Source organism: Barbus barbus (assembly GCF_936440315.1).
Source record: "Barbus barbus genome assembly, chromosome: 31".
NCBI lineage: Eukaryota > Metazoa > Chordata > Actinopteri > Cypriniformes > Cyprinidae > Barbus > Barbus barbus.
In genome coordinates, this window is record NC_136759.1 from 16039382 (window position 1) to 16053781 (window position 14400).

General features: G+C 37.1%; 1 protein-coding gene, 1 long non-coding RNA gene and 1 pseudogene across 15 annotated transcripts in view; 1 reads left to right on the forward strand and 2 right to left on the reverse strand.

Annotated features, from left to right (window-relative positions):
* Nucleotides 1–7516, forward strand: part of LOC306851134 — a 15215-nt gene extending 7699 nt beyond the window's left edge. The window contains exons 2-3 of the long non-coding RNA XR_013782477.1: nucleotides 5092–5743; nucleotides 7285–7516. This is a non-coding gene — a long non-coding RNA (uncharacterized lncRNA). The remainder of the gene's footprint in view (nucleotides 1–5091; nucleotides 5744–7284) is intronic.
* On the reverse strand, nucleotides 166–4457 carry LOC306851133 (annotated as a pseudogene). Its single transcript, XR_013786041.1, has 14 exons — nucleotides 4336–4457; nucleotides 3413–3484; nucleotides 3068–3156; nucleotides 2285–2441; nucleotides 2137–2199; nucleotides 1553–1631; nucleotides 1368–1473; nucleotides 1207–1286; nucleotides 1035–1103; nucleotides 878–935; nucleotides 756–772; nucleotides 476–533; nucleotides 336–388; nucleotides 166–237 (listed from the first exon to the last, which is right to left on the reverse strand). The product of XR_013786041.1 is annotated as an uncharacterized misc_RNA (transcript).
* A 1026-nt stretch (nucleotides 7517–8542) lies between the features above and the next one.
* Nucleotides 8543–14400, reverse strand: usf1 (upstream transcription factor 1). 13 transcript variants are annotated; one of them, XM_079388079.1, is made up of 11 exons: nucleotides 13841–14400; nucleotides 13337–13406; nucleotides 13196–13245; nucleotides 12987–13102; nucleotides 12561–12674; nucleotides 12322–12472; nucleotides 12132–12186; nucleotides 9810–9868; nucleotides 9634–9728; nucleotides 9424–9552; nucleotides 8543–9095 (listed from the first exon to the last, which is right to left on the reverse strand). In XM_079388079.1, the coding sequence occupies exons 2-11, from the start codon at nucleotides 13342–13344 to the stop codon at nucleotides 9006–9008; spliced, it is 867 nt and encodes a 288-aa protein (XP_079244205.1). In that variant the 5' UTR covers nucleotides 13345–13406; nucleotides 13841–14400; the 3' UTR covers nucleotides 8543–9005. The 13 variants fall into 13 exon arrangements, with proteins under 13 accessions (XP_079244205.1, XP_079244215.1, XP_079244214.1 ...); XM_079388089.1 differs by having other exon boundaries at nucleotides 12957–13102; nucleotides 13841–14282; XM_079388088.1 differs by having other exon boundaries at nucleotides 12099–12186; nucleotides 13337–13401; nucleotides 13841–14280.

The window sequence follows — 14400 nt, forward strand, 5'->3', positions numbered from 1 at the left end:
ATTATTTCTTTCTTAAAGAAATGTATCCCTGGTGAACAGAAGAGACATTCCAATACATAAAATGTCTACCAACCCCAACGCCACACTTTTGAATGATGAACATCCCAGATTTATATTCAGTAATGAAAAATTGTATTTATATTGCTCAGAAAAATATTTAGGTTCAAAAACAATACCATAACCCCTCTCATCCATCAGCTGTTTGTTGAAGTCCATGTAAACCAAGCCTTCATAGACCTATTAGAAAGTTAATAGAGACAATCATGTTCCACACAGTTCAAGTCAAATTGATGAGTCATTGATGAAATTAATCAAATTAATATGAATGTACATACCTGCACAACTCTACATTGAGGATAAAGTTGGCTCTGATTGGTTTAGGAAGATCCTGTCCCAGGATAAAATGTAGCTAATAGTTTATTTCCACATAAAGAAGTTCTAAATCAAACTACTGATTGGCAAATGCTGAACATACGTTGTATGTGATGTTGTAGAACTTCATCAGGCACTTCAAGGTGGCAGACACAATCGCACTACACCGAAAACACCCAAAAGGTAATGTTACAATATTGAAATTTGATCCCAATAACAGTGTTTCAAACCAAACATCTACTTCCAAGATCAAACACCAAGTGTACTGAAACTTGAATAACATCATACAGTATGTTAGACTGTAAATCAAAGAGGGCATGAATGAGCTTGGAAGAAACTGACTGTTAATGTTCATTTAGGTTTGCAGTCAATGTTCAACTCACCTTCTGCCAGCTAAACCCTAGAAGTCAAAAGAAACGTAGTACAAAGTTATTTAATCAAAATAAACTCTCAGAACTTCAACTCTAAATAAACAACTGCAAATAATATTAATAATAAGTCTCACCACTTGCCGAGGAAAGTTTGTATCATACTTAAGAGTGAAATTCTTGGACAGAGCAATGCTGTTAGCATAAAATACACATTAGTCAGTGTCTTAACAGAAAAAGGTGAATTTTCATTTCATGCCAACTTATGATTACAATTGTATGGCAGCATCTCACCCTTGTTCAGAGCAGAACTGGTCAAACTTTTTACATGTGGCTTGTAGCAGTCTTAGACCTCCCAAATACCTGGAAGACGATTAATTACAATAATTTTTGTTGTACCACATACCTTCTGCAAACCATCTCCAAAGCAAAGCAATAAAAATCAGAGGCAAATGATTGGTCAAACCCTTCTTTCCGGCTGATCCGAAAAAGATCCTGCAAGCTTCTGAATTCTGTGGGATCGCTCAGAGGTTGAGGTAGAAGGACCTTGATAAAATGAACGAGATAAGTGAAGAACAGTGCTTTCCTTGTGTCCTTGATATCTTATCTCAATCTGTAGTTACTTACCAGAGTCTGGCTCTCCAGGAGCGTGACCTCAGCTCAGAAGTTAGTGATAGTCATAGCAATGGTTTTCCCATTGAAACCATCAGAGGGGTTCCCCATGAGTCCAACCCTGTGAGTCAACACACAGACCTATGTATAGTGATGAAAAGTAGGCATTTGTGGATACTAGCTAATGTGTTCTGCCTGACCTGGCATATGAGTGGCATGTAATGGGTTTAGATGCTTTGAAGAATAGTGTGCAAGCCATTTTGTGTAATCAGACAGACCCTGTAAAAACATATGTTAAAATGCACCATGTGAATTAATACAAAATGTATGTATAGAATAATGTGGTATACACTGAGTTCAAACTTTTTATTTAATTCAAGGATGCATTAAATTAATCAAAAGTGTTATTTATAATATTACAAAAGTTTTGTATTTCAAATAAATGCTATCCTTTAGAACTTTCTATTAATCAAAGAACCCTGGAAAAAAAAGCACATCACATTTTCACCAAAAATAATAAGCAGCACAACTGCGTTCAATGTTGATGATAATAAATGTTTCTGAGCACCAAATCAGAAGATTGATTTCAGAATGATTGTGACACTGAAGACTGGAGTCAAAAAAAAAAAAAAAAAAAAAAAATGCAGCCTTGGTGAGCGTAAGAGGCTTCTTTGTAACTTTGTAATACATCTTACAGACTCCCAAGCTTACATGTCACAAATATATCATGTAAAATCATATAAATATATAAAGTTAACAAAAATAATGCTACATTTGTACCCACCACAAATCCTGTCGGTAACTTCATCCCATAAACAGGAACTTTCTCCTCATTTATAAGCCATACCTACAACCAGTAAACATCTAAAGTCACACAAAACAAAGGCTTTATGCTTTACATTTTTAAATTCAAAGATACATTAAACACTGACCCAAAACTTGCCAAAAGTTCTATCATTAACGTCTAGGTGTTGAATGAGGAATTCAGAGATGTATGGTAAGGACTCTTTGCGCAGGCAGTAGAAAACCACACTGGCCAGACGAGAAGCGGCGATGCCCTCTTGAGGCTTCTCAATGAATCGCATGACCCTGGTGACAACAGGTTTATTAGAGGCTTGTAGCGAATGCTTAGACTAGTGTGTCCAATCCTTCTCCCGAAGGACCGCTGTCCTGCAGAGTTTAGCTCCAAAACCAATTAAACACACCCGAACCAAAGTAACCAAGGACTTTAGAATTACTAGAATCTTCCAAGTAGGAAAGGTGGAGATAAACTCTGCAGAATCTTGGCCCTGCAGGACCAGGACACACCTGGCTTAAAAAAATTCTAATTGTCACTTTTCCTTTTAAAGTACATCGATTTTATACATATGTCTATGTGTATGCTTATGCTTACTTGTATACAGTACAAAACATAAATAGACATTTGTCTGATTTTTTCTGTCACTATTTTAGGTAAGTTTATATTCAATGGTTATGTCTTATGTCCATTTTCTATACCCATCTGTCTACAATTTATAATGCCAAAAATATATTTCCATTCCATGACAAACTGAATAGACTAAACCCTGTTATTTAGAGTACGTGAACCTGCCATTTGACCCTAGATGATAAAAAAAATGAAAGAAAGGAAGAATCTAATAAGCTTGGCTAATTTTATAATATCATATTCGAGGATATGTATTCCATGAAAACTACAATAATGTGTCATGTCTCACAGATGAGTGTTTGGACACACTTCAACAATTCCTCTGGTGTAGCTCTTCTCTCCCGACTCCAGCTCATAATATACAGCAAGTTCTCCAGGCTGAAGTATCAAACATAGGTAATGAGAATTAGAACAATTATTTCAACAAGGTAAATGAGTGGATGGAATAGTAATAAGTGAGAGTAAATACAGTTGCCTGTGTGCAGTATGAGCATACAGTAAATGTGGTAATTACTGGGTATGGTGCAAGTGGGAAAGTACAAATCAGTATGGACCTGGTTGGGTTACTGTGTATGACATCTCGCCCACTAAATAAACTTGTAAAAACAAAATCAATAGGTCAAACCTCTCTTACCTTAGCTCTGAAAAAGCGAATGACTTGTGCAATATCAAAGTTCTGATCAGCACAAAGCATGTCTCCTGCAATCTGCAAATGCAATACGTAAATTCACAACTTAAAACAATTGAAGATTTAAAAGAAAAGCAAATAAATTACAATTTGCTGAAAATTTACTTACATTCAGGCCAAGATGTAGATAAGTTTGTTTCTTTATCTGAACAGATTTGGAGAAATTTAGCATTACATCACTTGCTCACCAATGGATCCTCTGCAGTGAATGGGTGCCAAACAGCTAAAAAAAGCCACAATGATGACAAAATATCCACATGGCACCAGCTGCTTTTCTCTATACAAATCCATCATCACAATGTTTAAACCACATCTCAAATCACTGCTTCCAGCTTAAATATGTTTTTAATAGAGGCTCTAATTTATAATATTGATTTCTCCAGTGAAAAAGTCTTCCTGCCTGAATCAGAAAATAAATATGTACAGATCAACCACAATTTACAAGCAAAAACAGTTCAAAACAACTCTAAACAAACATGTTGGTGGATTTTGATGTGAGAGGACAAGAACAGATGCACTTTTTTACTGGAGGAAGCTTTATTATGGATTATGCACTCGTATTTTGGCCAGAAGTAACCATAATACAATCAGAATGGCTTTGTGTCTTCAAATACATATCTTTTCACTTTATAAGGCATTAATTGATAGACTGGAGTTGTGTGGATTATTGTGATATTTTATCAGCTATCTGGACTCTCATTCTTACAGCACCCATTCACTGTAGAGGATCCTGTGGTGAGCAAATGATTAAATGTTATGTTTCTCCAATTCAGTTCCAATGAAGAAACAAACTCATCTACATCTGGAATGGCCTGAGGGTGAGTACTTTTTTTTGGTCAAATGGAATAGGTTCTGAAAAAAGCCCATACCACCATGATGTCATCTTGTAGCTGTCGGCTTCGGATGGCCAACTCAAGGTCTGCGACAGCCCCGAGTCTGTCGTCCAAAGTTGTGCTGCCATCATTCACAACATTCTCCACTGGAAAGTCATTTGCTGTTGTCCACCGTTCATAGTGCTTGTATCTGAATTGAATGCAGTTTTGAACCAATATAAAATCTTAAGTAAGTTTAATGGGTGCCATAGTGTATTACACACACTCAAAATAAACCACGCCTCCTGCCCTTATTTACACAAAGGAAAACATAAACGTTGAGGGGTGGGGGACTGGTTGGCATAAATGACAAATGACAGCCAATTATGACTTACTTATCAGCATTTGTAACCAGGTAGGCTTCACTGAAGAGCTGGCGCCTAAGTGAGAGGGTAAATACTGCGTTGCATTAATTTGCATGGAAAACACCTTTCACAATCATGCTAAAAGTACAGAACAACAAATATAATGACTCACGTGTTGACAGTTTCCCACCAGAAATCCAATACCCCCCCCCCCCCCCCCCCCCCCACTCCAGATAACAGAGCTTTGGGCACTCCGGTCAGATGAGCATACAGACCTGTAACATCACTCTAGCGATACAGAGACTAGTTTAGTGAAGCTCAGCATTTAATTTCAAACATATTCTCATCCATAGCACACTTAATGGTGCTAATACTCTATTAACACACATTACCATTGTTTCACTGTTACTTGCATAAATGGCGGATTTGTGTCTACCTTTGAGTGCAGGTGAGGACACATTTGAGCTGCATTTGGTGCAGCTGGAGCTGGAGGCCTTGGAGAAGCAGATGCGTGACCTGGTGGAGAAGCAGGCCCAGCTGAGAGAGCGGAGAGCCGCGCTGGAAACATCTCACAAGTCCGGGGTAAGTATACAGCACGCTGCTAACACTCCCACCACCTCTACTCCGTGTGTTTCTCTGCACAGACCCTTTGCACCCAGGACACGATCTTCCCAGATGTCCTTCACTCCGGCGCCGGGACGCTACGGACCCTGGGTGCACTAGCAGCGGAAGACGCGAGCCAGGCCCCGGGCGACGACCTCTACCCTCCGCCGCCTCCGGTCTTCGAGATCTCCACCCGGAACCGCTTCACTCCCCTCCGCGAGACGAACGCGACGCTGTGATCGTCGGAGACTCCATCGTCCATTAGCTGAAGGTAAAGTGCACACTCGCTGTTTCCCTGGTGCTGGTGTTCTCAATGTTTCTGCGCAGATACCTGCGATCCTGAAGGGCAATGAGAGCATCGGTGCTGTCGTGCTGCACGAGGGGGTTAATGACACCAAGCTGCGGCAGACGGAGACACTGAAGAGGGACTTCAGGAGCCTGATCGAGACGGTATGCACTACGCAGCACATCGCCCGCAAGGAGGATCATCGTGTCAGGTCATTAACTCATCGTTATCTTTAGGTCACGTCCCCAAACCATTCAAGCTGGCGGTTAATAAGCCTCTTATTAAGAAACCACAACTAGATTCTAATGAACTGGCAAATTACAGACCCATTTCAAATCTTCCGTTTATGTCTAAAATTTTTGAAAAAGTTGTGTCTGCTCAATTGTGCTCCTTCTTGCAAAAAAAAAAAAAGATCTCTATGAAGAATTTCAGTCAGGTTTCAGGCCTCACCATAGTACAGAAACTGCACTTGTTAAAATGACAAATGACTTGCTTCTTGTTTCAGACCAAAGCTGCATCTCATTGTTAGTATTACTTGATATAGTGCTGCGTTCGACACTATAGACCATGACAGACTCATAGATCGATTACAAAACTATACTGGTATTCAAGGGCAGACTTTAAGATGGTTTAGATCCTACCTGTCCGATCGCTACCACTTTGTTCATTTAAATGGGGAGTCATCTCAATTATCACCAGTAAAGTATGGAGTTCTGCTATTTTCAATATACATGTTGCCTCTTGGTAATATTATTAGAAAATACGGGATTAGTTTTCATTGATATGCTGATGATACTCAACTATATATCTCAACAAGACCAGATGAAACTTCTCAACTATCTAAGCTAATAGATTGTGTAAAAAATGTAAAAGATTGGATGACCAATAATTTCCTCCTATTAAATTCAGATAAGACGGAAATATTACTTATTGGACCAAAAAACATTACACAGAATCTCTTGGATTACAATTTGCAACTAGACGGATGCACTGTTACGTCCTCTAAAGTCAAAAATCTGGGTGTTATATTAGACAGCAACTTGTCCTTTGAAAATCATATTTCCCATGTTACAAAAACAGCATTCTTCCATCTTAGAAACATTGCCAAGCTTCGAAACATGCTACCTGTTTCTGATGCAGAAAAGCTAGTTCATGCATTCATGACCTCTAGACTGGACTATTGTAATGCACTGCTAGCTGGTTGTCCTGCTTCTTCTTCAATAAACAAGCTACAGATGGTCCAAAATGCAGCGGCTAGAGTTCTTACCAGGTCAAGAAAATATTATCATATTACCCCAATTTTACAGTCTCTGTACTGGCTACCTATTCAGTTCTGTATCATTTACAAAATATTATTACTTGCCTATAAGGCCCTAAATGGTTTAGCTCCTGCGTACCTAACTCGTCTTCTACCAGGCTACAATCCCTAAGGTCGCAAAACTCTGGACTTTTGGTAGTACCTAGGATAGCAAAGTCCACTAAAGGAGGTAGAGCTTTTTCACATTTGGCTCCCAAACTCTGGAATAGCCTTCCTGATAACGTTCGGGGTTCAGACACACTCTATCTGTTTAAATCTTCTTAACACATCTCTTTAGCCAAGCATTCACATAATGCATCTTATAATCTTGTACGGCAGTTATATCTGATCAAATGTACATTATTATTATTCTTTAGCTTGGGTTGAACCAATCATTTTTGCTTAGATTGAACAGCAGCTAATTATGTCTCTATTTGTTTCTCTGTTTCTGCCAGGAATTACAGAAGCTTCAGTCTGGATCCAACCCTTAAATGATCAGAGATGACCGAACACTTGAGGAAAGATAATGCCAACCCCGCAGAGGATGCCAACGCTCAGACAACATACAGAATTACCAAATTTTGCCATAAGTTAAATATATTGTTGAAACTTAATTTCCTGTAGAGCTGCTTTGCAACGATTTGTATCGTAAAAAGCGCTATACAAATAAACTTGAACTTGAAATGGAAACGGATAAACATTTCATCACAGGGTCCGCGGAGAGTCCATAGTACAACTAATAACATAGTTACAACCATAAACTGAATCGCGTCACCGGAAGCACTGCAAATCCTTAAAGAGACAGGCTTCTTTGTAATATGGCAAGCCGTTTTAACATTAAACTATTTAAACGAACCCATATGTTTCTATACTAGACTTTTTATCTAAATCACAAGCAAGTATTCCAGTAGTGACTAGATAGTTATTTAATAGACACAAGAATTGATCTCGGTAACACTTTATATTGATGGTCACTTTTGAACAGTCTGTTGTACCTACATGTCTATTAACTCTCATTAGAGTATTAGCAGACTGTCTGATTAATATCTGCTAACTCTTTTTTGAGATGATGTCCCAACAGACATTCTACTGACTATCAGTAACTTTGCAAGTACATCAATTTATTCTAACCCTAACCCTACCAGTCTACTAGCCTAATACTCTACCAACACTCTGTTGAGAACTAGTATGTAGGTGCAATGTTACTTATAGTCAACAGAATGTGTTAAAGGGACCATCAAAATAAAATGTAACCTTGATCTCAAATATCACTAGTAATAGTTATAATTTCACTAGTTTTGATTGCTTTTAATGAGTAATACTGACCGGTCAGAATGGCTACTTTATATGTATCAAGTGAAATACACACTAGTATCTAAATAATCATGTCTACTTAATAGGTACTAGGGTGCCTAGAAGAGACACCACTAATTAGTAAAAATAGACACGTAAGTTTTAAGGAATGAATATTCAAATGGCTTGCCACAATGTTCATGCTTATAAAGGCAGGTCCCTGCAGTCTTGAGTGTTTTCAGTTGCCTGATATTTGCTATCAAACAAAAATAGAAAAGAATATATCCAGGAATGGGAGATTGTTTGTATATTTCTGTTAAATACTTCATATTTGGCAACTGAAAAATCCTATTACAACATAACACACCTGTGGATGTTGTGATGTTCAACAGATTCAAATCAGAATCTAGAGAATAGCGTAGTGGTAAAATGTGTTATTTATTTCTCAGCATAGTGAAATCTACTATGACCATGTTGTGAATCGTCAATTAACAGGCAGTTATTTGACATGCTCATTATTCGGACAAATTAAGCTGAAAAACCTGAACTTCAAAAGTATGAAGTATATGAAAATGTATGCATTAATAACACAAAGATTTAACATTTCCACAAAGTTTATAAGTAACAGTACAAAATAAACAAATTTCTCTGACCTGGTACATAAAAAAAATGAATGCTAAATTACATGAAAGTATGAGGGACACAAAAATAAAATATGTACATAAGGCAAGATCCCAATGGAGAATCATCACCAGTTTGTTGAATACTGCATTATGTAAGTCCTGCATTGTTCAAGGTTGTTTAAAAACATCAGAAAATCTAGTCTTCTGAACTGAATGTTTTTCAATCTAAATTTCCAAAACTCCAACATCCTTTGAACTCTTCACTGGGGATCTGTACTCGCTGCTACAACTATGCCATGCTGCCGGAGCTGGCTCCTCAAAATCTGATTCTTAGATTTCCAATCTTCCACCTTTAAAAAAGACAAAACAATCAATGAGAACAAGAAATAAAGTAATGAAGAAAGTGTTAAAGACAGACAGGGAAACATTGAGATAGATTTAGCCTAAAATTAAGAACTTTTCCAGTTGATATTAGTTTTGCCAATTAATTTTAGGTAACAAATTAGTTTGTAAAACCTCCAGATTTAAATATGAGCTTTAATTAATTTTTTTCTGTAAAATTAAAACCAGGATCAAAATGATGATTCAAGAGAAAGTGAATTATATAGACCTGAATTATTATATTAATTTAATCTAGATAATTAAAGTTATCCCTTATTGGTGCAACCAGTAAAATACCTCTTGCCGTAACAGCTGGTTATCCATCTTCAACCTCTCAAGGCTGTTCATTTCATCTCCTAACCGGCTATTACTTTGTCTCAGCTCCTGAATGTAATCGCAGGCCTTTGATAGGATCCCACCCTTACTCTGTAACACACACAACAGCACAATTAGATATAATCCAGTACTTCCTGCTGCTACAACTAGATTCACAAAACTAACAAATACCTGTCCAGTTTTAGTGGAATCAATGGTGCAGTCTGGAATTGTTTTGGAGAGTTGAACAATCCAGTTGTTAATTTTGTCTCTACGTCTTCGCTCAACTGTAAAGTGGTTTGGAAATAATCACTTGCAAATAACTTCTACTACTAACCGCAAGTCATTTTCAATGATTTTTCAGTTACCTTCATTGTGCTGAGCTCGCCTTTTCTCATCTCTTGAAGTCCTTGGCCCCTCTGCCTTACTGCAAATATTTATAAAGTATGTTACAACAAATGTTTTTGCTCCTTGGGTTCATTCTGTTTCTATGCTAATCCGTTAATTCAGATGTTCAGTAAACAGCTCATTTAAATACACTGTACACTACAGGTCAAACATTTTAATTAAGTTTTTTTTTTTTTTATTCTGTTTTGAAAGAAGCCAGTTATGTTCACAAAGCTGCATTTATTTGATTAAAATTACAGGAAAAAGTACTATTTTATAATATTAACAATTTAAAATATCTTTCAACAACCACTACTCCAGTCCTCAATGTCACATGATCCTTCAGAAATCATTCTAATACGCTGATTTAGTGGTCACTTATCAGTTACTATTGGTACTCAATTATTAATAATGGTCCTTATTATTATCAGTGTTGAAAATAGTTTTTGCTGCTTAATATTTTGTTTTATCTTTTTTTATATCATTTTCTTTTATCTGTCTTACCTCAAAGCTTTCAATGGTCGTGTTATCACGGTTTAAAAAATAAATAAATAAATAAGCAGCACAACTATTTTCATCATTGATAATAATAAGAAATGTTTCTAGAGCAGCAAATCAGCACCATGGAATGATTTCTGAAGGATCATGTGACACTGAAGACGGGAGTAATGAAGCTGAAAATTCAGCTTTGCCATCACAGGAATAAATTACATTTTAACATATATTACACTGGAAAGCAGTTTAATCAAATAAATGCAGCCTTGTTGAGCATAAGAGAATTTGTTCAAAAACATCCAAAAAATATTAATTATTCCATACTTTTGACCGGCAGTTTTTACAGTTTAATATAAAATTATGAGGTGCCACGTAGGATTTAAATCAAACTTCGCTTATCAATACATACATAACACACGTGCATATACACCTATAAATTACTCGCATATACATATATACACAACTAAAGCATGCATCCATGTTTTATTTTGTATGTATGCACGAGTGTTTTATGGGTGTGTGGCGCACATCGAGTTTATATGTATGTGCGAGTGTTTATAGGTATACATGCATGGAAGTTTATATGTATGTGCGAGTGTTTATAGGTGTATATGCATGGAAGTTTATATGTATGTGCGAGTGTTTATAGGTGTATATGCATGGAAGTTTATATGTATGTGCGAGTGTTTATAGGTGTGTCTGCGTACAGCGTGTATATGTATGTGCGAGTGTTTATAGGTATACATGCATGGAAGTTTATATGTATGTGCGAGTGTTTATAGGTGTATATGCATGGAAGTTTACATGTATGTACGAGCGTTTATAGGTGTGTCTGCGTGCAGCGTGTATATGTATGTGCGAGTGTTTATAGGTATACATGCATGGAAGTTTATATGTATGTGCGAGTGTTTATAGGTGTGTCTGCGTGCAGCGTGTATATGTATGTGCGAGTGTTTATAGGTATACATGCATGGAAGTTTATATGTATGTGCGAGTGTTTATAGGTGTGTCTGCATGCAGCGTGTATATGTATGTGCGAGTGTTTATAGGTGTACATGCATGGAAGTTTATATGTATGTGCGAGTGTTTATAGGTGTATATGCATGGAAGTTTATATGTATGTGCGAGTGTTTATAGGTATACATGCATGGAAGTTTATATGTATGTGCGAGTGTTTATAGGTATACATGCATGGAAGTTTATATGTATGTGCGAGTGTTTATAGGTGTATATGCATGGAAGTTTATATGTATGTGCGAGTGTTTATAGGTATACATGCATGGAAGTTTATACGTATGTGCGAGTGTTTATAGGTATACATGCATGGAAGTTTATATGTATGTGCGAGTGTTTATAGGTGTATATGCATGGAAGTTTATATGTATATGCAAGTTATTCACAAGTGTATAAGCATTCATTACTAACATAATATGTATTGGTATGGATTTCATATTAGTGTGCACGTGTATTTCATATATGTATTTTGAACATCCAATAGTATACATGTATATGCGAGTAATTTATAGGTGTATATGCACGTGTGTTATGTATGTATTGATAAGCGAAGTTTGATTTAAATCCTACGTGGCGCCTCATATAAAATAGACTTATGACATACTTATAGTGACATCTAAATAACAAGTTGAGTTCATTATTTTTAATTAATTTATTATTATTTTTTGTGGTTACTAAAATAAGAATGCAAATAAAGAGGGCAAAACAGCAATAACTGAAAAGATAAATGTATTAAACGAGGCTGGAAGAAGCAACATTACGCATTGTAAGGTTGTGTACGAGGTGCAATAGACCTCTGGTTGGCTCCAGTAAGGACCTCTTGCGGGGACATCATAACATACAACTGACCTAAAACAAGAGCAAAAAAATAAATAAACAAAAACCCGGGCTGTTTTGCAACAGAAGTGATACACTGTTGTGTATTCATGTACATAATATCAACTGAAATGCATAATTTCTGCTAAAAAAGGTTTGATGATGTACCTGCAGGAGCACTTTGACTAAGCAGAGCATCTGAGGCCTGAACACCAGTCACCATGGTGCCGGCCGTTGCATCTGAGATAGTAGCAGGGTAATATGTGTAATGGGTTTCTGTGCCATCACCCTCCAAGCCTTCTGACTGAGAGAAAACAGCCTGAAAAAAACACATTTAAATAATAACAATTATGTAAATATATTTAGGTTCAATTCTATTCATCTATACATGTGAAGCCATTTTCCACCTGCGTAACAGGCTGTGTTGTAGAAGGAAACCCGGTCACTACACTAACAGCTGTTGCACCATCAGTTTGAGCTTCCAGCTGCCCATCTGCGACTTGGATTACACGATATGTAACCTGAGGAAAGTTAAGAGGTTATGTTATGCAATACAATCTTACACTTGTCTGTAGAAGCTACCAAAAGTGAAAAAAAAGACTATTAAATCTTTCTTGAGTCGTCATCAGAAAGAACACTCTATGGGAACAATTTAGGCTGGTTTAAACCTGGTATTAACATCTGTCTGGAATGGACAGCACTAAATAACATTGTGAAATTGTTCTCCATTGTCATCACCAGGTGTAAACTGGGCCTAAGTTCTCACTCAGGTTTGAATGTAGCCCTTCCTCCCCATCTCCTACCTGCCCTGAGGGAGGGTACAGCTCCCCTACCTGCCCCCCAGCTCCTTCGGTCTTGAAGAGGTATTTAATTGGCTGCTCTGAGGAGAACGTCGAAGCAGACTGAATAGTTGTGATTGCTGATGGGTCCTCTGCAGTAGCAACTGCCCCTGAGAGAGAGAGAGAAAAAAACACACATCAATTCTCAAAACTTATTTAAAAATAAAACTTGCATTACTGCAATGTGCTTAATCTTAAAATACCTTCTTCAATAACTGGAACATTGACATCAGGTTCAGAACTTTTCTGTTGTCTAAAAACACAACATTTTACACTTGAATATGTAGTGAAAATGGACGTATTACAAATTGTATAGATCGAATATTTCGTTATTTGCTACAAACCCTTTCATATCCAGTCAGTGTGTAACGGGCAAAATGTGCCTTCACTCCCAGTTGCTTGATCAAACCTATACTGGATACAACACAGGAAACCATGAATATAAACGTTAGCAGGAAAATACTTGTGAAAAATACACATAATAACCGCTATTAACAGAACTGGCCAACAGGAGTAAGAATGTGTATTACACGGTAAATGTTTTAAAATAAAAACAAAAATAAAAAAATATTATATTAGATGCACAAGGATAAATAAATTGTGCATACAAAATGATTTATAATCCATGGAAATGGAGATTATATTTGATTCAGTTGAAAGGATAGCTAACTTAGCTAGCTAACGTTACCAGTGCTATCTGGCAAAAAATAAAATATATAACGTTATATATATATTTTTTTTTTTTAATGCGCCGTGTACACGAATAAATCACTTGCATCTACATATAGCCATCATAAAGTTGGTGTTTATATAAACAAAATAAATATGTGAATTAATTTATATCTCACCGTTTACTGTTGTGCCGTCTTGTTTACAACAGCAGCAACCGGAGCGGCTAGTTTGTGCGCATGCGCACAGAGTAGTCTCCAATAGGACATCACTGCAGTGGCACTTGGCCGTAGAAGTATCTGTCATCACAGGGTTTTACGGAATTCGGAAATGAAAGATTCTTGACGATGAGTGATGCAGTTTCGTCTGAGGGCCTGAAGACCACAGGCATCCAACAAAGGTCTTTGGCCTTGTCCCTTATGCACAGAGATTTCTCCAGTTTCTCTGAATCTTTTGATGTTATGCACTGTAGATGATGAGATTTGCAAAGCCTTTGCAATTTGACGCTGGGGATCATTGTTTTTAAAGTATTCCACAATCTTTTTACTAGTGATGTTACGTTCAACACCGAAGCTCCGAAGCTTGTATCAAAAAACAACACATTTCACATTGAAGCGCTGTATCAGAGCTTGATTCGTTTGGCTAAAAGCACGTGATCTATGACGTCTGAAGCTTCATTCGCCTGAAAACCACATGATTGCTTCAGTATCTGGTTCAAACAACGCGAACCTCAGTGCCG